Source organism: Lutra lutra, chromosome 10, assembly GCF_902655055.1.
Source record: "Lutra lutra chromosome 10, mLutLut1.2, whole genome shotgun sequence".
NCBI lineage: Eukaryota > Metazoa > Chordata > Mammalia > Carnivora > Mustelidae > Lutra > Lutra lutra.
Genome location: NC_062287.1, coordinates 74,994,830 through 75,020,281, shown reverse-complemented (window position 1 = coordinate 75,020,281; position 25,452 = coordinate 74,994,830). Strand labels below are relative to the sequence as shown.

The window sequence follows — 25,452 nt, the reverse complement described above, 5'->3', positions numbered from 1 at the left end:
TTTTTCTCAGGACCCTGAATTCAGGAGAGCTTTGACATATAATAGTTCAGCTACACGATTAGTTAACCAGGCTACTAGCGCTAGCCTGGAAACCTAATCAACACTTGCAACACTTTTATCACAAAGCATTAACTAAAAATTCAGAACAGTATCTTACAAATCTTCTCAAACATGGTTTAAAGACACACAACAGTGCTACTTTAACCTTCAGTCCTGACCATTGGCCCACTTGGTTCATCAGGGCCTCCTTCCTGAGCCCAGAACTTAACAATTAACCCAGTGGCTTGACCCAAATGCAATAACCAGGATTTGGATTTGGGCTTTTTCTTTTCTTTGTCTTTTTTAATAATTCTGAGAAGATAGTTAAGGGGAAAGGGTGGGTTGATAAGAGGGGCTGGGAGGACAGAACAGATGCTTTTGCAACAGAGCAAAGTCAGGACTAGGAAGAAGGTTCATCTGTATCTGCTGCTGGGAAGAAGGGGACACAGGGGTTAGTATGAGCAAAGCAAAGGCTAGAGATCACAGTCTTGGAAAGACCGGACATGGGGCGTGAGGATGACAGATAACTGGGTACCAGAAGATCTCTCCATTAGTCATGCATGCACCATGGGGTTGGGGGGAAGGATACGCCAGGGTATTATTTCATGCATTCTGAATCCCTGGAAATAAATGAGAGCTGGAGCTTAGGGTTAAGATTCTATTAGCATGGAAAATCAAGAGAGGCTTTGATTTCTATGCTGTCCAATGCAGGACTTCAGGAGACCAAAGCCCGTATTTAAGTATAAACTGGGCTACATATATCATGAGGTTCATGCATTTTATAAAAATCAAAACAACAAGAGTTACCTGATTAATCCATGGATAATTAGAAGTATAATTAAGCAACTAGCTCTTTTCCCATGCATTCTCTTAATCAGGAGTTCACATGGTCTTGTTTCTATGGAAATGCCTACGTACTACCCTCTGCAACCAATAAATAGCTACCCCTTTAGCTATTCTGAAACCACTTTCTGGTTGAATTCTGACTTTTCTGCCAGTTTCCCAGCCTCTTAACACTCAAAGGGTCAGGCCCTTTATCACACCAGTTATTTCAAAGAAGTTATCAATCTCCTTGGTAACAGTTGCCATGTTTCAGACATTTTAGTGGTTTTATGACATGAAATTAAATTCATACCAATACAGATTATTTTTTCCACAACATTTCCTTGAATCCATCTCCACTCATGTATTTACCAACGAAGAAAAACTTAATCATTATAAATGACACTTCGTACCCCCACTGCCAACAATATGCTCCTGGCAGAACTGATAAGACCTGATCCTTCCACCTAAGGACTCTCCCCCAAAAGATATAATGATGGAAGCCTACTTTTGCAATATATTGGCCTCAGGAGTACACATTTTTCAACTTCCAAGAAAGACAATCATAAGCGTTAATTATATAAGTTAATGATGACCATAATGGTAACTATTGTGATCCATTAAATGTTTAGTGAATACCAGACAATTTGCTAAGTCTTTGACATGCTTTGTTTCACTATCATCATAATTGGGAAATCCAATTTCCCATGTTGGAATTGGCCATAACAAAGCACTAATTTACAACTTGTGGTCTGCAAAAAGTCTATCGCAGGGCAGCAGGGCCTGAGCAGACTATTAATGACCCACTCAATTGGCACTTTTTCTAGTAACTTTCAATGCTTGGTCTATTAAAAAAAAAAATGCTTTCAATCATGAGCACTGAGCTAGAGCTTATCTTTCTGAAACCACACAATTTCTACCAGCTAATTCAGGAAGGGATATGGTAGGCTTTGGCTAAGTTACGCAAAGGTAATCGCACCCTCAGATAATTGCACCCCTCAGCATTTCCATGATTCAGACAATTATTTCTCATGCATGCCACACATCCATCACCTGTCAATTGTCCCACTGGTCCAAGCACTCTTCATTCTGGAATACCAAGTAAAGGAGAAGAGCTGCTCTGGAATAGTGCCAATTTTGCATTACAAAGAAAAGAGAATGAGGTGGACCCTTAGAACAGGTCTTAGAGCTTATACCGTGAAATATAGGTCACATCCACCCACATTTCACTGGATCAAGGAGGTAGCAAGTGTCCTGAACAAAAATATAATATTGGAACAGGACGGGGGATGGAGAGGGTAGGGAGTAGAAAGGAGTTGAATATTATCTTGACTTCATTTCTCTGAGCATTAGTATCTGGCACTTGCAAAATGAAGCCACTGTGGCCAACGCCGCCTCTTCCCTCACAGGTTTACGCGAAGTCTCCAGGAGACGAAGTCTCCAGGAGTATAATTTACACAGAGAGGACTTTGAAAAATCCAGAGCAGTCTGTAAGTAAAAATTATTGTGACTTAATGCTAATTGTAGTACTTTCCATGCTTGGCATATTGCATGATGTCTATGACACCACACTGTGCTTTTCTTCTTCCAAATAACTTTCAACTACAGCAAGAAAAAGTTTGTGAGGCTATTTATGCAGACTCCATATTCAGGATAATAAGTAGACCCCCTCCCCCCAATTGCTATACTTTCCCAGACACTGCCTCTCATGTAAGCCAATGTACCAGGAACCATTTAAGACCAACTCATTGAAAATGCCATCACAGAGATAAAAAGCCTCAGCAGACCAGATTCATAAAACGCCAAAATCCAACTACAACTGTTTTCAAAATGGGGAACACTGGTGCTGAGTTGGACAAGGCAAAATGAAACGATCTCCTCTGAATTGTATCATAGCTGACAAAAGGTCTTATTATCTTCTATTGATTGACTAAGAGTTCCGATAGCTTCTCTATGGCGGTTTCTCCCGCAATCTCTGCAGAGTCAGAGCCTTTAATGCACTGTATCTCTGCTACTACCCTAGGAAGTTAAGGAATCTGAAAGCCTTTTGTGCTTCTTTCTCCACTGAGAACCTGAATAGGCTTTTCAAGATAGCCTGGACAATGTGTGTAATATTTTGTTTTAATATGCAAGGCAGTCTTGTTCATTGTACATTGTACAATATAGGTCATTTTCACTCCATTTATTCTCGGAGTAAAAAATAACTTGCCCAAAGCAGTTCATAGGTACCTAAGGATCTACTTCTCTCTCCACTATGGTAAGACAATAAACTCAGCCTGAGAGTCCCTGGTACCCAGGTGGGCACTTGGTGACCTCTAATCTTGTCTACCAGACCACTGCTGGGCATAGCTCTGATGACAGAGCTGGGGCATGACCATAAACTGTGTTTGACCATAGAAGAATGGGGTAGACAGAGATTTCTGCCCACCTAAAACCACTCCCCCCTTCCCATTGCCACAGTCCTAAGTGGTTCAGCTAAAGGACAAAGATCATTTGGTCTCAGGGAAGACAAACCCCTCCTCCAGCTCCAAGAATTGAACACAACCCAAACCAGTAACAGTCATTCCCTTTCCAAAAATTGTGCTAGAGATAAAAAAGGATGTCACCCAGATCTGAAAAATATGAGAGCAAAAACCTTCTGCATGGGGGAAGCCACAGGGGATTACAGGGAACCTTCTAGGAAGAGCTGTCTTTATACACACAAAGAACCTCACAGAGAGAAGGGTTTTTACCCATCCCCCCTTCCTTCCTTGCTTACTTGTGACACTTGTGTTAGGACACCATGCCTAAGGCTATGGCAGTCATCAGCCACCAAAGGAAAATAAGGCCCAGGTCCAATGTGCTGACAATGGCAGATTGAGAGGAGAGGTGGGCATTGGCTCTAAATGAGGATTCTCACTCCGGTTCGTTCCCTGTGCCTCCCAGTAGATGGCCGGTATTTGACACTTGCTTTACTCCTGAGTTCTAGTCTTATACCACACATTTGCTCATTTCCTCTCAGTGCTCTCTTCTCCATGCACAAGCCTGCTGGAACTCGCAGGACGTCTCCACGGTGAGAGATAAAGGATGAAGCCTGAGCACATCACTGTTACCCAAGATGGCGCCACAATACGCACCGGCCCAAGACGAGGCACATACACTAGGCTAAAAAGAAATACATACAAGAAACAGTGACTCAGACCTCGAATCACTCATCATTACCAGTAAGTAAGGCCTCACACACAAAGGACAGATTAACAATCACAAATGACTTCTCATGCAGTTGATTTAAAGAAAAAAAAAAAAGGCATCAGTGAGGAATGAAACAGTCCCAGACAACTTGCAAACCAGCAATTTTCTCCAAGATTCTGCTAGGTCTCAAGAATTGAACAGAGTCCAGAATGGTGGGTATACTGGTTCTGCCAGGAGGTGAGCCAGGTTCAAATTATTTTGAGGTTCCTTCTGTCATTTTTATAATTGTTCACAGTCTATCCCCAGAGAGAACTGTGAGTAAATTTTTTAGATCATTACCTGGCTTGTAGGATTTTTCCATGGGAAATGAGGAGGAGAATATTCATATTATAAAGTTTTGAAATTAAATTTTCTGACAAAAAACTAAAAACAGCCTAAGATATTTAAAAAAAAAAAATAGGGATTAAGGTAAAGTCCTGAAATTAACAGCATTCTGGGGTACCAGGGTGGCTCAGTCAGTTGAGCATCTGACTCTTGATTTCAGCTCAGGTTATAACCTCAGGGTTGTGGGATCGAGCCCTGCACTAGGCTCTGTGCTCTGCAGGAGTCTGCTTGAGATTCCCTCCTCTTCTGCCCCTTCCCCTGCTCACATGCACATGCTAAGATAAATAAACATTCAAGAAATTAATAGTGTTCTTCCTCAAAATTGGCAAACAAGTAATAAGATATTGAAGGATAGATGAGAACCGATTCATAAGCAAAAGGCCAGCTTCATCCTCCCAACCACCTTGTTTCTTTAATCAAGTTTAAATCTACAAAAGTAAGCAAAAGGGGAAATGGAAAAGATCTATTATACTGTATCGTTAATGAGAAACAAAGAAGTAGTGAATAAAGTAAAGTCTTCCTAGGAGAACCCAAAACCACAGGCCATCCAAGTACTGAGCAGTAGTGATGATTAGACACATTTTCCTAACAACTCAAGCAGTCTTTAGTCAAAGCCAAAAAAATTAAGCAAGGACCAATGATAGAAACAGATGGAAAAAAATTTATCATTATCATCATGAACTGTCTTTACCTTGAGAATGCATGAGCCAGCAGAGAACCCAACCAACTGGAAGAGCATGATCAAGGTTTTTCAGCATTCGTCCCATTCCAGACATCGACTTTCCTGAGTTACAGAGCATCAAGTGCAATATACTGTTTGTGGTCATAACAGGAATGACTGGGTCCAACCAGGACATAAACAGCTTTGCCATCACTTTGCCTATTAGAACTTCTCTAAATTGATGAGACATAGCCAGTGAGCTCCTGAAAATGGGCGCACTCAGATACTATGACACTAGAAAAGAGCAGGAGTGTGCAAGGCTCACTCCAAGGTGGAGCACTGAGCTCGGAAAGAAGCATTCACATCAGACACGGGAGCTGTTCTGCTCTCTAGAGTGGAAATAGGATCACCGATGCTTGAAGCCACTAACCCCTATAATGGCACCCGTCCAAGTGCCAAAGTTATGAGTCCATCTGTCATGGTGACTTTTAATAGAGTTTGTGAATTAGCAACGCATGAATCAGTCATTAAGAAGCCCAGCTGAAAAAAAGAATCTGACCTTGGCAGGTGAAGAAGAAGGCAGTTATGTCAAAGGTAGGATCAAAGCATCATTCAAAAAGAGGATCCACCATGTCACATTTAGCTGAACTCAAAAAGAAAAAACTACTGAAGACAACAGGAAATTATGTCTTTACAGTTTTGCTCGTGATTGTTAATTACAGTGAAAGCTGAACATGAGATCTGCTACAGCCCTATTGCTTTTGTGGCTTTGCTGTGATTCAGAACAACCTCCCCAAGACCCAAAGGTCTTGCTTTCACATGCTACTGAGAAGCCTGGAGACAGCAGGAGAACGGCGCGCCCTCAAGAGTTGATGTCATTTCTTGCAGGTTCCTGAAAGACCAGAACCAAGTGATGGCTTCCAACCATCCACCATGTCTACCAAGAATACATTTTGCGCCGACGACTTTATTAAATAGCTCACTTACCTTCACAGTAAGCAGAATCTCCCTGGACAGAAATGTAACCATTCTTGCACTCACAGGTAGCTTTTGTATTCCAGTTTTTACATTCTGAGTTTTCACCACATTTAGGACCTTCTGCACAAAAGTTATGACCTAAAAGAAGTGAATAAAATTTCATGTCAGAAGAGAACAGAAGACTTGCAAATCCTAAAGTGTGAATTTTCTTCAGTCTATCAGCACCATACATGAACACAGACCTTGGCAATGTGCATGGGTGGTCTAGGAAGGGAGTAGGAGAAGAGGAATGGGAAACTCTGGACTGTCTCGTGCTTGAGCACGAAGCAGGTTCCTTCTGGAAGGCTTTGATCCATGCGGACCCTGAATCCCTTCTCCTCACTTTCTAACATAACCAGTCTTTTTAAATTGTCTTACCACAAAATTCATGATTCATAGAAAATATACAGAATGAATCCATGTGGATATATAGAACCAATATGACCAGAATATTATCAGTGCCCCTTAATGACACTTCCCCAAAGAGTCCCCCTTCTGGCCATCAAAAATAACTATCCTGAATTTTGCGTTAATCACTCCCTTGCATGTTTTTATAGTTTGGCCAGATATAGGCACTTATTTCTAAATACATCATTCAGCTTTTGCCCGTTTTGAACTTCCCATGGAAGAAATGTTATTTTACATATTCTCTATGGTGTTTTTTTTTTCTATTTGTCCCTGATAACACCCATAACCATAGTTCATTCATCAACACTGTATGATATTCTATAGCAATGAACATGCCGCCATCTGTCCATTATGCTACAGACGGGCACTGGGATGACTTGCAGGTTTTGAATCACAATGCTGCAAGGAACATTCTTGAATGTTTCCCAGGGGCATCATTTTTTTTTTAAATACCTTATTTATTCATTTGACAGAGAGAGAGAGATCACAAGTAGGCAGAGACAGGCTCCCTGCTGACCAGAGAGCCCAATGCAGGGCTCGATCCCAGGATGCTGGGATCATGACCTGAGCCGAAGGCAGAGGTTTAACCCACTGAGCCACCCAGGTGCTCCAGAGCATCATTTTTTTTTTTTTTTAAGATTTTATTTATTTGTCAGAGAGAGAGGGGGAGAGAGCGAGCACAGGCAGACAGAATGGCAGGCAGAGGCAGAGGGAGAAGCAGGCTCCTGCTGAGCAAGGAGCCCGATGCGGGACTCGATCCCAGGACGCTGGAATCATGACCCGAGCCGAAGGCAGCTGCTTAACCAACTGAGCCACCCAGGCGTCCCCAGAGCATCATTTTTAAAGCACGTGTTAAACATTTATTTTCCCAACACTCTTTCTGAATCTCAGACATTCCTTCCAGGATAATTACTTTTCTCCCTAAAATACCCTTTCAACACTCCTTTAGCTCTCCTCCACTTCTAGACAAGGAAAAAGAAGCTCAAACTGACATCTAGCTAGTAAGTGGAGATGCCAGGGTTCTAAAATCAGGTCTGGTGAACTTCAAGGCCCAGGTACTTTTTACCGTATTATACATCCTTCTTAGCAAAACTTAGGGATTAATAAGTGAAGGGTTTAACTGTTCCTCAGGACATCAGAGAGTGAACCCAGAGCCATGGTGAGCTCAGTATCAGATTCAGCCTCACTACCTGCGATCTGCTAACTTCCCCCCATCAAAATCAGAGCAAAAGCTTAACTTGCTGGAAATCTGCAACCTCTGCCATTCAAAAACACTTCTAGGAGGGTTTTAAAGGCTTAAAATAACCATTACCCAAAAAAAGACTTGCTTTTGCTACCAAAGAGGCAATTTTTAGACATCACAGCTCTCACTGCCAGAGAAAATTCCTGGACTTCCTTCCCCATGTCAGAACTGATCAATAATTACTTTGTCACGTTTTCTTGCATTGGGAAGCCTGACTCAAGGTCATACGTGCATCCATTATGACGCGTATTCTTTGTTTCTTCTTTCCCTTTCCGGGAGACTGCAACTGTCCTTTTCCTTCTGTGTGCAATTGACAGGCAGGAAAAAAAGCCACTCAAACAATGTTGATGTCCCAATGCATCTTTACCAAGCGTATGCCATGTCAATCCACAATGAAAGGGGTTGGGTAAATTGTATTTCAAGAACAGTGAAGGGCCCATGGAACAAACCAACCTTCATGTCAAATCTACTTTGGTGGGGCCTGACCACTGTGCCAAAAGCCTATGTTTCATTCATTAACCCAGGCCTTCTTTCAAGCAGTACTTAGTCACTGTCCACTTGCCTTTCTGCAGGAGTGAATGATCTTTATTTATGGGGCATCTGCTTCTGTGGATAGAGGCACCACACAAGCTTATGGGAGCAAAATAAAGATGATTGAAACCTGTTCTCTGCACACAAGGAAAATTACAAGCTAAGATATTACACGCCAGATACACGGGTAGTATAAACAAGGCAACCCATGTTAAGTGAGATGTGAAAGGTATAAATAATCAGTGTTTCAGGGAAGCAGAAAGCACTTCTAGAGAATGTAAAACTTGACCTTGGGTTCATCACAGATAGAAACATGATAAGGGGTGAGGAGAAAATCCTACGGAAAGGAAGGGGACTCCAACCCATGAGGAAGAAGGGTGCATCTGGAGAGTGTCAAAGAATCTGCCACTGATATAATAATAATAACATACTATATGCCAGACACTCAAGTGTTTTACATGCATTGGCCCATTTAATTCTATTAACAACCCTATGAAACTGAAATTAATAACTGTATTTTTTTTTTAAAGATTTTATTTTTTTAATTTATTTGACAGAGAGAGATCACAAGTAGACGGAGAGGAAGGCAGAGAGAGAGAGAGAGGGAAGCAGGCTTCTCGCTGAGCAGAGAGCCCGATGCGGGACTCGACCTCAGGACCCTGAGATCATGACCTAGGCCGAAGGCAGCGGCTTAACCCACTGAGCCACCCAGGCGCCCCAATAACTGTATTTTAAAGAGGAGGCAGTCGTGGTTTGGAGAAGCTAGTCGTGGTAGGCACACAGAACCCAGGTCTGAGGCCAAGGTTATTCTTCACTAGGCCATTCCACTGCACTCCCCAAAGCAACAAGTTCCTAAGCACTCGACATCCAAAAGATAAAGAAAATCTCCTTTTTGCATGTGTAGATTCAAACAGACCACAATTTACATTTCTTCTCATTCTCAATATATCTCTATTTTCCATGTGGAAATTTCAACCATTTTTAACAAAAAATCCTCACTTTGATCACTCCAACTTCTTTAAGTCAGGGTCTATGTCTGATTCATTTCTCTCAACCAAAGCTTCCCACACAAGGGTAATTGGACGGATGGCTTAGAGATGGATAGACTTACGGCCAGCAGGAAACAGGGGAAGGTAAATTAACGAGTGAATGAACAGACCAATGAATCTACAGTGGCATTTAATGCCTCTACCCTCTGAACCAACTGGAAGGCAAATGTGACTGGTTTGCTAGTCACCATTTTTCTTTCTTTCAGCATTTTTACTGAGGTGTAATTTATATACCATAAAACTCACCTCTATATAAAGATATGATTTGATGATTTTTAATAAATTTATACAGTTGTGAAGCCATGACCACAATCCAGGTTTAGGATACTTTCATCACCCCAGCTGGACATCCTCATTCCTTAAACCCCACCCCAGCATCGGAACTGGCTGCCACGTCATAAATCCTCACTTCTCCACACTTCAGAATCCTTCTAAAGGATTTGTCTTTCTTATCTGATGTGTCTCCAGAGCATGACATTTAGGATACAGATCCTTCCTTTCCTGGATATTTGTCTTTGGTTGCCACCACAATCTCCTCAACAAGTCCTCTAGCTAGCCGCTGGGGTTATTTTTCCTTCAGCTGTTTATCAACAGAGTCTGATGCACGAGACTACTGAAAGTCACCCTCTTTCTTAAATCAATTTTTTTTTTCCAAAATTAGAAACTGTGACTAGATTATGGAATACACACACACAGCCCAATATTCAGGTTCTTCTACTTGACTTTTTATTTGACTATTTTTAGTAAGTGCCTTGCGCCTCCGGAATTTTTCTCCTGTAATAGAGGAATATGGCGAGTTCTTTTAACTAGCACTGGCGCAAACACAGAAAACATCTTTTTTTTTTTTTTTTAAGATTTTATTCATTTGACAGAGAGAGAGAGATCACAAGTAGGCAGAGAGAGAGAGAGGGAAGCAGGCTCCCTGCCAAGCAGAGCGCCCGATGTGGGGCTCGATCCCAGGACCCTGAGATCATGACCTGAGCTGAAGGCAGAGGCTTTAACCCACTGAGCCACCCAGGCACCCCACAGAAAACATCTTAATTATAGGAACTGCTATTTACTGACTTCTTCCAACACGCCAGGTATAGCGCTAAGCCTCTTGAACACCTTACCTCGCAAAACCCTCCACACTCCAAAAAATTACTGTCATCCTTACATTACACATTAGGAAAATGTGGTTGAGACTTGAACTTTTTTTATCCAAGTTACCGTAGTCAGGAAGAGGCAGAATCATGATTTCATTCTGAAGATCTTGTGAAGAACACTAAGAAAATAATCCTTCTGCAATTTAAATACTTGGAAGCTTAGTATTTGTCATTAGACAACTAACAATTACACTCGGTGGATTATAACCCATCTATGTGCTATGAAAGGTTTCTAAATGGGTCCACTCAGGACCCAACAGCAGATTCTGCCAATCCATTCTCTGCAGAAACTGAGTGCAGGGCAATGCTTGCACCCCATTATTTCTTGCCCCTGGTTGATAACATCTACTCTTCCCTAGAAACAACAGTAAAGGCTCAGAGTCCCCTCTAGAGCATGGGAAATAGCACTGACTATCCAGCATATCCCACTTTATAGACTATATCATTAGAGCCAAAGGCCACTTGACAATGCATCTGGACGTGCTCACAGGCACTCACAGGTCACTGAGCCAGAACCAAACGCTTGATGTTACTTCCCAAATCCATGTTCTCTGGGCTCTTCACATTCATCTACAGTACCTTTATCCACCTAAACCAGAAAACTAGGAGTCCTCTTTGCCCTGACCCCTCAAATATACTGCCCCACCCTCCAGGTTCCTAATATGCCTAAGTCACTTCAAACACTTAAATACCTATCAGGCCACAGTAAGTGTGATCTGGAACAAAAGAATCTATAAATATGCAGAGAACTACACCATGTTCCTCTAGAGGCAAATATATAGCCAATTTCTCTAACACAACTTAACCTTTAACACTAAACAGAGTTGTGATATTATTAAAATATATGGTACTGTTGCATGTCGTTCTTCACATGCTTATCATGGAATATAAGTTAAAAATATTGTGTCAATTTTTATAGAATTTTTTTTTAAAGATTTTCTTTATTTATTTGACAGACAGAGATCACAAGCAGGCAGAGAGGCAGGCACAGAGAGAGAGGAGGGAACAGTCTCCCTGCTGAGCAGAGAGCCCGATGCGGGGCTTGATCCCATGACCCTGGGATCATGACCTGAGCTGAAGGCAGAGGCTTTAACCCCCTGAGCCACCCAGGCGCCCCTTTATAGAAATTTTTTAAACACATCCACCTGCATCAACTGAAAAACATTTTCTTTTCTAAGTTTTTTGTTTTGTTTTGTTTTGTTTTTTAAAGATTTTATTTATTTATTTGACAGAGAGATCACAAGTAGGCAGAGAAGCAGGCAGAGAGAGAGGAGGACGCAGGCTCCCTGCCGAGCAGAGAGCCTGATGCGGGGCACGATCCCAGGACTCTGAGATCATGACCTGAGCCGAAGGCAGCGGCTTAACCCACTGAGCCACCCAGGCGCCCCTCTTTTCTAAGTTTTAAAGTTTGAGAGTTCTACCTTTTATTTTTAAACCACAAACCTACCAGCCCAAGCCTAAGTTGCTAATCACCAAAATCACCTCGATTTCCTTACATTAATCAACAAAGCCATCCTGGAAATGGAACTCCTGGAGAGCTTTCCAATTAGTCCACATTCAGTACACATAAACACTTGGGGAAAATTTTTGAAACACCATGAAAATGAGACCCTGATACTTCTCAGCAGTGGTGGGGGCAGGGAGTAGAGAGAAGAAATAGAAGTTGCCTGCTCAGGTCAAGTTATGATTTACTTCAACTGTACAAAACTGGGTATAGGCTTCATGTTCTCAAATTGGATTGCATACGTTAATTTTATGTTGTAAAAATCTCCTGAACACATCATTTCCTCCTCTACTTCACGTAATAAGAAAAACCCATCCTAATCTAAACTATTATCATCTCTCAAATGGACATGGCCTCATTTGGCTTCCTGTTCCCCTTCTTACCCAGTCTCTAATCCATTTTGCACACAAAGGGATTCTTTTAAAACAGATTGGATCACTTCGCTCTTCCCCTTAAAAAAAAAAATTTCAAACAGCTTCCATTTTACTGAAGAAAAATACAAAAATCTTTAACTTGGACTTTAGTCAACAAACAAGACTCCCTCTCTCCCTCCATCATTCCTCTCCAGACTTTTTAGTTCTTCTAGTCTTCCCACCTCTTTCCAGATTCAGTCTTTACAAGCTTGCTCCACCAACTCACAACATGATTACACATCACTGCCAGAGTAATTGCTACTCAGCCTTCAAATCCCAGCTTAAACATAAGCTCTTCAGAGAAGGCTTCCTTGTCTCCCAAGTCTGAAGAAAGCCCCATTATTTTCTTCCATACCATCCCATTATTCTTGTTCATAGCAGTAATCACAATTATTATGTATTTATTTGTGTTTACATAATGTTTATCTCATTAGAAGCTTACTTCTTCAAGACAAAGGATGTGAAGTGTGGTCACCTCATGCCTAAGGCAATATGAAATACCTTATAGGCAGTTGAGAAATATTTGTTTAGTTAATGACTAAATCTTCTCAGTCCTCCAAAGCAAGAACTGAGTGTTTTAAAGATAAATACACCAAGGCTCAAAGATGTTAACTACCTCCTCTAATTACACAGCTTGTTGGTGATGGGTGAAATAGGGCTAAAAACCCAAATATGATTCTAATGCCCCATCTCTCCACCCCATCCCACATGACTGCCCCGCCAGCATTTTAGTCATCAAGGGACACTCCAGGAATGCTAACCCTGGCCTAAAGAGACCAGGACTCCTCCAGCCATTAGCATTCTCTAGTCCATGACATGTCCTGATCGTTCCAAAAGAACAAACCTTGTTTCTTTCTCCAGGACACATTCCACGGTAGCTTGCCACCTGGATACACCAAGTAAGAAGAAAATTTAACTTAATCCCATGACAGAGTATCACCCCTGAATAAGATAGTAAGGTGGGTGAGACCCACTTGGAGCTTGGCCTCAAATGGTGACCATGAGCAGATACTCAGAGGAAGACACATTCTCTACAGAAATGAGATTCCAGGTCTTATGTGAATGCCTCCTTAATTTTAGTTCCTAGCATGGGCACCATTTATCCATATGACAAGTACCTACTGGGTACCCAGGCATGTGTGAGGCAAAAAGCTGAGAACAACAACAACAAAATTGCCGTGAAAGGCATAACCGTGCTCTCCGTCATCCAACACACATGCAGGAATGACCAACATGCAGTACTGGGTTGTACGGAGATGCTCTGATGGAGAGGAACAAGGTGCTTCAAGAAAGTATCCTAGAAAAGGGTCCTAATACAAGATCTAAGGCCATGTGAAGGCGGAGTGAGGCTGACTAGACAAAGGGTAGGAGGAGTCCCAAACACATGAAGCAGCATGTGCCCATATCATGTTCAAGGAAATTAGTGAAGCAACAGAAATGCTGAGGTCACACTTCTTAGTTGTGAACAGTCTAAAATGTGAACTCCCCTAATGGTCCTGTATCTAGAGTTCTGTTGTCCCTGGAAGGCCATAACATTAACAACTTGTTGTCTTTAAAGCCACCAGCCTCATCTGCATATAACAGCCCTACATATTATAATGAGCCGCCACACACACACTGCCACTCTCTAGATCCCACCCTACACCCTTTGTAATGATAGCAAAACCATTCATCCATTCTGCCGCATCTCTGGCTTCTACAGCCAATAATGGACAAGCATCTTTATGATTTACTACTCTGACTTCCACAAGGAATCAGTAGGCCACTAGCCTTGGGCAAGATTTGATTTGATTTGAGTTGCCTCAAGTTTGATTCCACCGAGAGCACCCTTTCTTGCCCCCAATCTCCTGCCCCTAACATGTCCTCCTTCAGGTCAAGCAAGTTGCCTCTGAAATGATGTATCTGGACAATGAAAAAATGCACTCCTAACTTAAATCCCGGAAAGCTTTCCCATCCTTCTGCTTGCCCAACCTTGGAAGTCACCTAGGCACTAAGGTATACGAAGTACAGTATATTCCGTGTCCCTCCTTGGTAAAGAGATAACTCCACCCACAGAGTGTGTAGGAGAGATATGGCCCAAAGATCCTTTATGAAAACTCAACACCCGTACGTACTCCACAACCAACACACATACCATAGAAGCCTGGACCCTTTGCGGTAAGGACATTCCTCTCCCTCCTTGTTGACAGGATTAGGCCTATAGGATGAGCCCAGTAGAGACTGAGCTCTGGACTCTCCTAGATTCTCTCTTAGATAGCAATCCATCTCTTTGACAGTAGTCTACACTTAACGGTCTCCCTATCCAAAGCAGCCTGCCCTTAGTTTCAGATCTTCTCTCTGACACAATGTGTCTCCTTCTAGAGGCTCTGTGGGCCCTGATACACTACAGCACTTTCACGGCCAATGACATCACCGATGCCCGGAGACTGTACTCATCTCCAAATGCCCTCCACTCCCAGCCTCAACAGTTGAGCAGAGAGCCCTGTCTTTCCAGCCCACCTCAGCCCATGGCTGTTGGGAGGGTGATCAGATTCCAGCTCTCAGTATGCACAGGACCTGCCCCAGCTGCTAACTGCCAGTTCCTCTACATAGGCACTAGATAATATACTCATTAAGTGCCTCTTTCCCAGGCCTCTTTTAGTCTCAAATACCCTGAAAATCCTCTCTCTAAAACCATGTCAATTACAAATTCTGATGGAGACTAGAATGATGAGGAAGACTAGGGGGGAAAAATCATACGATGCCAAAAGTCTTCAGAGGACTTAATTGAAGGGCATAAAATCTTAAATAGAACAAATAATCTCAACTCATTTCAGTCCAGGCCAGATGACAAGGCAAGTGAGCATGAATTAAAATTACAGATAAACACACTAGGAACAGATGTTGGCAAGAACTTTTTTCCCCAACACCGAAAGTCTTAAACACGCAGTGGAAAACCCTCCAAAGTCACTAGCGACACTGAAGCTACAATTAGAGTCAATTATGAGGAGTGTGTCAAGAATTCAGGAACGGGCCAAATGATCAGTGTGTTTTCCTGGAGCACCTTGGAGGACGCGTGGTCAAGATGGTTGGCTTTTCGCCCCCCTTTAATGGAGCCCAGTGACGATTCATGAGCAGTCTTGTTATTCTGGGGCTACATTCACACTTTCATTACTTCTTCCCAAGCAGGAGCATAGATATCACTCCAGTGCCCACTCCCCCTTTTCGCCTCACACTTTAAGTGGTCAGGCTCCCGCTACAGCCATTGCCTTAACATAATGATGAAGGTAAGCGAATTGCACGCTGTTGGCACAAACTATCCTGAGCAGCAGAGAGAAACCTCAGCAGGGATTAGGGATATTCTGGATGTTACTGGTGGTGATGGGTACCCTGGGCTCCAGGGTACCCTGGGCTCCAGCAACTGCAGAATGGCATCCTCCTGCCAACGTCTATCACTATTCTTTGGGCTTTTGTCTTCCCTAACTGTCCTTTAGTCCCTTCCTTAGGGACACCCTGGCTGCACCAACTGCCCTGTGGATTTAACCACCAGTTCACCTGATTACCTTCATTTCTCTTTAAAGGGCAGAGGAATTAGTTACAGCATTTGGTATGACCCAAGAGTCAAAGAAACAAGGTGCCCAAGGCTGTAGTCTGGACATCAGCTCTGTTGAGACAGTGAATGCCATAAGTCTGGCAGAATCTGTTATTCTTAACTCTGTGGTCTTAGTTTTAATTCCTACGAAGAGAAAAACTCAGGAGAAATCTTAATCTCTCTCTCCTTGATTAGTCATGGGGGGAGAGGGAGGCAATGGTAAACTGTGTAACTGCCTAAGAAAATGGGCATGACTCAACAAAAATTCGTTTTAGAATTAAGGCAATGAGCTATAACTCAGCAAAATGGGTTGAACATAATTTTGTATAAGAAATACACCAAGCCGGGGCACCTGGGTGGCTCAGTGGGTTGAAGCCTCTGCCTTCGGCTCAGGTCGTGATCCCAGGGTTCTGGGATCAAGCCCCGCATCGGGCTCTCTGCTCAGCGGGGAGTCTGTTTCCCCCTCTCTTTCTCTGCCTGCCTCTCTGCCTACTTGTGATCTCTGTCTGTCAAATAAATAAAAATAAAAATCTTAAAAAAAAATTTTTTTAATTAAAAAAATAAAAGAATATAAAATAAAAGAAATACACCGAGCCAACAACATAGCTGGTACTAAAAATCATTTCCTTCCAAGTCACAGACAGGACAGTGACAGAATTATTCCATGTGGTCAGAATGTTTCTCCATCTACCTCATTTCCTACACTTAAAGAATTCATAAGATACAATCACTGAAACATTTAAAAAAAAAATGAGCACTTTCTGAGTATTTTATGGCCAGCCAACTAGGGCAGAAAGCAAGAAGCACTTTCTTCACTGTCTTACATTCCCAGTCTAAACCTCCTTGGGTCGGGGGGCTTAATGGAGTCCTAATGAAAATAAACCCCAGAGGGCGCCTGGGTGGCTCAGTGGGTTAAGCCTCTGCCTTCAGCTCAGGTCATGATCTCAGGGTTCTGGGATCAAGTCTCACATCAGGCTCTCTGCTCCGCAGGGAGCCTGCTTCCTCCTCTCTCTTTCTGCCTGCCTCTCTGCCTACTTGTGATCTCTGTCAAATAAATAAATAAAATCTTAAAAAAAAAAAAAAAGAAACCCCAGAAAACATCCGTTCCCTAAGCAGGCCCGAAGAAAGCTGTGATCCGGACTTCTAAGGAATGATACGCTCTCATGGGGTGATTTCCCTCAGACTAATGACCTGACATTCACAGTAAGACAGACAGAGATGATAAATATGCTAATTAAAGGCCCTCCATGCAGGTATTGAGCAAGGCTATAGCTGCTTGGGTTTCTGTAATCAATAACAGCTGGGTGTCAGAAGCCACACAGCTGAAGTCACACCCCGAAACACGCATCTCGGGTCATCAGGGGCCGCCTCTCTGCTCACTTACTGCCTGCCAATAATAGGCAATCTCAATCCACAAAGCAAATGGTACAGCCTCTCCATATGCAGGCTAAAAATTACTTTACATAGAAATTGAGTGTTTGTCACCTTTTCATTACTTTCTGTTTTACAGAGGGGAAGCTGGAGGAGGAAGGGAGGATTGAATAACAGGCTTTCGAAAAGGCCCAGTGGGCTTTCCAGGTCTTGTCAGAACAGAAATGAACCAACCCCTCCTCTTCTTGCAAGATGCAGAAAACATCAACACAGAGGAAAAGGTAGAAGACAGCTAGAAGTCCAAGGTGAGCAATATTTCCCAGGATATTATGAAAGATTATGATGCTACTTCTGAAGATCCTCTTGGGAAATCGTTGGAATTAAGAGATCTGGAATTGGGACACCTGGGTGGCTCAGTGGATTAAGCCTCTGCCTTCAGCTCAGGTCATGATCTCAGGGTCCTGGGATCGAGCCCCAAGTCGGGCTCTCTGCTCAGCAGGGAGCCTGCTTCCTCCTGTCCCTCTGCCTGCCTCTCTGCCTACTTGTGATCTCCATCAAATAAATGAATAAAATCTTTAAAAAGAGAGGGGGGGGGATCTGGAATTAAGTTCATGGAGAGCATAGTTTGAGACAACACACCTTGGAGCTCACCTGAGTTGCCTTTTTGTCAATCTTCATTTAAGTTCTGCATTTTCAGAATGAAGAGACTAACCCACTGCACAGGGAAAAAAAAAAAAAAATTCTCCTTTCCTTTTCTGATTGTCTGCTCGCCAGAGCAAGTGCCAGCATGTGAACAAGGGCGCTGGACATTCTGGGCTCTGCTCTGGAGCAACAGAAGGGATGGTAACAACAGTAAATGGGGCTGAAAAGGCCTCTGTCTACAATAATGCTTCCTCCATTCCAGGGTCTGAACTCTGAGTTGGGAGTAAATCAGAGAACCTATACCTGAATGGTTAAATTCAACCCATTCCCCAGGAGAAGGCCCTCCTTATCGTATCTTTCCTGAAGACACTGTCTTGTTCCTGTTGAAATGTAGAGGTGTCAAAGAGAATAACCAACCCTCTTGGATACAGACACTTCCAAAAGAACTGTCAGCAGCCTCCTCCCAACACAGCCGGTAGTTTCCTGCCAAAGAAGGAATCAGGAGAAAGAAGAAAATCCTCAGCTTCACAAACTGGTCCTAGCTATAATCTAATCTAGGAAGTTTTACTCCTACCTCCCACTTTTCCCTCCAAGCTGTGTCAAGGTTTGCTAAAACCCACCAGGTTGCAGCAGTGGGACCCTGAATCAATCTGTTTTCAGTGAGAGATCCCATCTCTCAGTGTCTGCAGTGGTAAAGAAGTGCACGCATTCTGGAGAAGAATTAGCAGAAGCAGTGACACCAAGTCTATTGTAAACTGGGTCAGAGCAGCAAAATTCCTCTTGAGTTTCGGTGGGATAATCAATGATTCTGCTCTAATGAAACCATAAATCAGGAAGGATTTACATAAACTGAGTCTCACTTGGCACCTTCACAAATAGCAAGTGATGGATTTTGCATTAAATTATTAGAACTACCTTACAGACCTATCGTGGTTACTAATAAATGCATCCCTCTGGAAGTCCCAGTCAATCTTTACATGTTTCTACAACATCTCAGGGGTTAAGATAGTTGTAGCCAAAAGGCGGATGGATCGGGGAAGATATTCTGACGGCATGGTTAGCCATTCTTGGCTATCAACATACTAAGAAGCCCTAGGAATGTTTTTTAAGATTTTTTGATTTATTTGACAGAGAGAGAGCCATCAAGAGAGGGAATACAAGCAGGGGGAGTGGGAGAGGGAGAAGCAGGCTTCCCGCTGAGCAGGGAGCCCAATGCGGGGCTCAATCCCATGACCCTGAGATCATGACCTGAGCCGAAGGCAGACACTTAATGACTGAGCCACCCAGGCACCCCTGTCCTAGAAATTTTTACCAAATGTAGCTTTCTCATGACCAAGCAGAGAAACCACCACAGAAGCTGAACACTCCATGATAAAACATAGAACATTCCTACACATCCAAGGATGCTAGAGGAGGAGGTCAACAAATTATGGGCTGCTACCTCCTCTTGTAAATGAAACTGTATTCTAATTCACCTATTGTCTCATTCACCTATTGTCTCAGTTACTTTGGCCAAACAACTGAGTAGAGTTGTTGCAACAGAGACCTTCTGGTGCACAAAGCCAAAAATACTTACTTTGTGGTCCTTGACAGAAAATATCTGCCAACCCTTGTGCTAGAGAAAAGACAGAACAAAGTGAAATATGGAGTGACCTAAGCTAAACCACTATGGTCTAGAAGATTTAAGGGAGAGCCAGGAAGGACCCAACTCCATAAGTATTTGAGAATGTGGAAAAGGATGTGCAGTGGGTACAACTTTTACATAACAGAGGCGAGTTTGACTGGATTTGTTCCATAAGATTTTGAATCAATTTTAGGTCCTCCCCGTCCACATAATTCTACCACGTTGAGTCCTTTCAGAGAGGAAAGGTTATGTGATCTGGGGTTTGAAGACGACAAAATATGGGAAAAAAGAAAAGTCCAGGAAAAGGAAGCAAAACAATTTCTGCCAGAGAATGAATTAGCAGTTAGGTGTTACTTAGCTAAAGCTTTTTTTTTTTTCTTTTTTTCTTGCATGAAGTAAAAAAGTTGCATGTAATTCTCTGAGAAAAGATTCACTATAGGTCTCTGTCAGATACAGAAATTGGTTCACAGAAAGGGCTAAACAGTATGCCTAGCAATGCCACTCATGAGAAAAATCTAATAATGATGAGGGTTATAATAACCATCATTGCAGGGACTATCATTCTTCTTACAGGAACTGTCACTTACGGAACACTTATCACATGCTAGGCATGATACTAGGTACTTAGGCATTTTCCCGTTTAGCCCTCCCGGCAGGCCTGAGTAGTAAGACTATCATTACCCTCAGATTATAACTGAGGCAACTACGGCTGAGAAAGGTAACTAGGATACACAAGCTTCGAGGTAGCAGAGCAGAGCGGAACCCCTGTTACAACCTTCACACTATGCATTAAACCCTCATGCACCCCACCCTCATCCCACCCACAGCCCCACCAGCAAGCCCCCTCTTACCTCTACAGACACTGCAGCACTGATTCTCTGGGAGAATGTGGTCCTTTTCGGAGCAGTTCAAAGGAGGGCACGCTTCTGTGATTTTTACTAAAACTCCATCCTGGAAGCCAAATCATCGGGAAACAAAACAATGTTCATATTTTTTAGTTGAGGATACAAATCTATAAGACGCGTTGTCAACAGCCTGCAGTGATAACAAGCTTCAGTAATTAACAGCACTCCCAGGAATTCCACAATAATGACAAAGTCGGAGATGAAACTGATGAGACTCCTGGCAGAGAAAGCATCTTTTTCTAGGTCTAAACAGCCTCAACTTCAACCAGTAATCTTCGGGCAAGTTCTGTGCAGCAGAAAGTCACTAACAGTGGTACGCTGCTAAGATAACAATGGGCTGTTGGACGGGGAGCCCTAATTTGTAGGGTTTATTGATTCCTGTGGTACGAACATTCTGATGATGACCAATTTAGAATCACCAACATGGTATCCCTGAACAGAGCAGGGAAGTTATATAAAATGAGCGCTCATGAGCTTCTAGGAGCCAGCTTTAGCACTCAAGGATCACACGCACCGTGAACCCAAAGCTACGCGACATGTCTTCCTTGTGCTTAGCAAGTCCCTAGCTGGAGTGCAGGAAGAAAGGACAATCTCAACTAAAAGCCCTAAAACAGTACGGTAAGTGCTAAAAAAATGTTCTATAATTAAGGTATGATAATGTGTCGTCAGAGAATCATGCTACCCAGGTAGGGAGAAATGATAAAGAAGATGGCACATTTGAATAACAGTATAAGGAAGAAGAGACTTTCCTAGCAGACAAAACAGGAAAGAGCCAAATTATCCAAGTATGAATGACCGGAGTGAGGATTAGAGGAGCACTAGATTTTTCCCTGTATGGTAGTAAAATTGCTTACAATAAAATTTTAAATATTCACCTGGTGAATCTTTATGACCTCATTCACCAAAGGTCTTTTTTGGTGACATCACTAGCATCTGTGTTCAGTTTTATTCTGAATTCTAAAAATTAGACCATTAATTACTATTTTAAAAGGGTTTGAGAGTATTTTATCTAAAATATTGAGTTTTTCTCTCCTATTCCTAAGAAGCTGTTTAAGTCAACTAAGACTCAAGCTTGAAAAGGAGTCTCATTTAAGGTGAAAAGATACTTTTTAACATAGATGGGGGAAGAGGAGGGAGCTGGACAGCCGGGAAGGATGGGGAAGAGACAGTTTCCCATTTCTGAGAGGCTACCTTTCCTGTGGACCATGGGACAGGAACTCCCACTTGACCAGGCACATCCATTCCTAATTAGGAACATCAACAATGATGAGCATACCAATTTGATTTCTAACGACTCATCATTTGGGTAATTTGCACCATGGCTTCCTCCCCTTTCTTGTCATTTTCAGCCTGACAGTCCTGCTTCTGACATTCCTTGTACTGTCTTTTCATCCTCCTTGTTCTTGGTTTCCTGATCAGATCCAAGTTACCCAGATCTCTTGCTTTTCTCTTATCTTAAAACTGGCCCTAAGATGAGAATGTAGCCTGCTAGGCATGCCGAGTCTCCTTCACAGCTAATGGTCCCTTCTCACCCCTCAATCCAGGCCACATTTGGGCGCCATCCAGCCTCAAGAGTTGGCACCAGTCCTCAGCCACTATGCCTGTCAGTTGTACCTCAGTTTCTGCAACAGGGACTCAAACCAATCATTACAAACCCATGGACATTAATAATCTTATCATCTGTAGCATAAACTTTAATGCAGAGGAAAACAGAATGCTTACTCACCATTAATGCCTCTACTTCTATCTGTCAAATTAATGTATTATCTCCTGCCTCCTTGCATAAGTAAGAGTGATGGACACTGATGTATCCCGTTTAGGAGAGCCGTGTGCCCATTCCCCAGCTTTAGAATGTTTTGCTGCTAATGGTTCATCCTTGCCACCCTCAGATGGCACTCCTCGGACACTGGAGCCCCTCTGCCATGCAGAGAGCAGAGACAGTTACCCCCAAGTTCTACATCCCCAACATCATAACCAAAGCCAGGGACTGACGGGCATGGAAGGCTCTTTACCTCGAGGGGAGCCCATAGCTGGGGTGTAATTTACACTCCAACACCCCTACTGGAACCAGGCTATGTGAGGCCTTTCACCCGAAATCCCATCCTTGCTTGGTTCCTTCCCTTTCCCCATCCTGCATCCTCCAACACCCTTACTGGTTGCTCCTGAGAGCACTACTTTAATGGATCATTTGTACTGAAATCCTTACTGTAGGGTCTGCTTTTCGGGGAACCCAAACCAAGACGGTAAGCTACATTTCATCCTGGCTGTCAAAAATTAAACTGCTAATGCTTATCTCTAGATGGGGAGATTCTGGAGCAATTCCCTTTCTCTTCCTTGTACTTGTTCCTCTATACTCATGATTTTGGCATCTGGAGTATATATTTGCTTTTGTTAAAAGAAATATTTAAAATTTAAAAAGGGAGACTTTTTAAAAAAAATAATCACTCAGAGAAGTTTTTTTTTTTAATGAAAAGGGCTTGCCTTGACTGCTGATTAAATCAGACAATTCTAATCAACCTTTAACATATTTAATGAGCAAGATCATAATTTCAAATGTTTCAATAGAGACAAACCCCTTTGCATGATTTTGAAAATAATAAGAACTGTGATTACAGTAACGTAAGTGCCTCTACATCCATTTAGTCCAGCCCCATAATTAGGCACAAAACCTTCTTTAACTTTATTTTCAAAATTATTTCTGGTAAGAAGTACCTAGTAATTAACATTTTTAAATCCTCCTGATTAGAGTACATTATTTTTATGACCCCCTAGAACTCTGTGTTGGGGGAAAATACAATATTTCCTTTCTTTCTCATTTAGGGTGACAGTCTCTGTCATTGGTTAAATATAAACACTTTCAAGTTCTTTACTAATCACTGTGCTTCAACCTGAATTTCCAATAACACAAAAACTCACATCAATAAGTCAAAAAATTGTCACTAACGTATTGTTGCAGGGCAGCAATAATTGAACAAAACTGATCAAGACCACTAAAAGAGTTTATTCATCTTGGTTAAAAAAAAAAAAAACAAACAGTATCTTAACTTCTAAAAACACTTGGTAAAAATATTTGAAACAAGAGTTTGTTTCTTGTTCTTCACATGCTTTATCTCATCGAATCCACCCAATATCCTAGGTGGTCATGTGCTGGCCCCAGGTTGGAGAACCGCCTCACCCCCTCACCACCACCAGCTCTCCCCGTGCCCAAGTCCAGTGGCCCGCCTTGTTGACAGAGATCACAGAGCCCTCGCTGCCACACCTTCCCTGCCTCTGCCATGGACTGAGGAGCTCCTACGAACAGCATCCGCTGATGCAGAAAGACCACCATACCTCCATCCCCACCAGACTGTCTGGAGCAAGAAAATCTCTGCCATTCCCAGTGGTAGCCAAGAAAGGGGGATGGAAAATACAATAGGAAAGTCAAAGGGAGTTAACCCCCCCGGGGGTAAATTCTAGCCAGTGAGAGACAGGAAACAGCTAAGAGCCTTTCCTCCACCCACCTCCCCTACCACCACAGCCCCAATAAAGAATCGTATTCAAGTTCCTCCAGATCGTCTTCAGGTCTCTAAATGCCTCATTCTCCTCCATCCTTGAAAGAGAATCCTTTCTTTTCCTCAGGGATGTGATGAAAAGCAAATGAAATGGTGTAGTTACAACCACATCCAAAGATGGGCTATTCTGAGGCCCAAGTCGTTCCTGTCAGTCTCTCTGGAAATGCCCCACAAAACCAGCTCCGTTTCCTTGTAGGACTCTGGCTTCCCTGTAATGCACCACCTCACACGCATGCTCCCTCCTTCCCTTCCTTCCCTCTGTCTCTCACTCTTCCACTCCAAGGATGGCCCCTCACCCCAGTAACTGCATGGCTAGCTCCCACACTTTGTTCAAACAGTACCTCTGCAGAAAGGCCTTCCCAGACCACCCACACCCACCCAAAAGCTCTCTCTCTCTTCAGTCTCTGTAATTTTTATAGGATTTGCCATTATATTACACATTGTTTCTTTTATTATCTGTCTCCCCCACTAGACTACAAGTTCTATAAACGCAGGGACTTGTTTGTGTTCGCCGTTACATACCTAGAATAGTACCAGGCTAGAACGGAGCGGTTGATCAAGGTATGTTAGCTGAATGATGACTGAAGATCTCTGCTTCTACACATCTTACTCCAAGAAATAGATGGGGGGGGGCGGCAGGCAGGGAAAAGGCATTTTCTTACAATCTTTAAGACACTTGGGAGTAGAGAGAGCCCCTCCCAGAGCTGGCATCACAAAGTGATTTCCCCAAAATCAATTTAAAACCCTCTCCCAGGGCCACCTGCCAAGCTCCCTGTCTCCTAGTAACTGCTGGCTCCCTTCACCTTCTCACGTCCTTCAGAAGCTATCCCCAGGTACCTGATCCACAGCTGACCAGAAGCTAGCAGAGTGAGGACCGGAGGGTGAGACCTCCCCATCCTGGACAGCAGCACCACCCTCCCCCACCCCCACTGAGTCCTTCCCCTTAGGGACCCACTCAGGCCAACTGCAGATCCCTAGCAAAGCCCATCTATCTATGTGGTAACCGCCACCCCCAACGCGGGATGGGGTCCTCAGACGGAAACTTACTCTGCATTCCTGGCAGCTCCTTGCTAAAATCCGCTGGCCTTCTGCAAGGACTTTGCCTCCATAGATACATTTTGCTGTAACAAAAACAGAAAAACGGGTCAGTCACACTATGCAACTAACTGACCCCAGAGGTGTCATCCAGCTTCAGTGAATTCTAACAGTAAGAATCTCTCTGCAGGGTGCCTGGCTGGCTCAGCTGGTGGACCATGCAACTCTTGAACTCAGGGTCAACAGTCTGAGCCCCACACTGGGTGTGGGACCTACTTTAAAAAAAAAAAAAAATCTTTGGCTGGAGTAAGACATGAGAGAGGACTGCTGTAAGGACAACTGTCAGGTCTGCGTCAAATGGTCATC

General features: G+C 43.0%; 1 protein-coding gene across 1 annotated transcript in view; it reads right to left on the bottom strand.

The window, feature by feature from the left end:
- The window catches only part of NELL1 (neural EGFL like 1), an 845,189-nt gene that overhangs the window by 608,857 nt on the left and 210,880 nt on the right, over positions 1 to 25,452 (bottom strand). Inside the window, 3 exon segments of the mRNA XM_047693683.1 lie at positions 6,065 to 6,193; positions 20,447 to 20,546; positions 25,099 to 25,172. Of these exon segments, the coding sequence (XP_047549639.1) occupies positions 6,065 to 6,193; positions 20,447 to 20,546; positions 25,099 to 25,172 (303 nt within the window).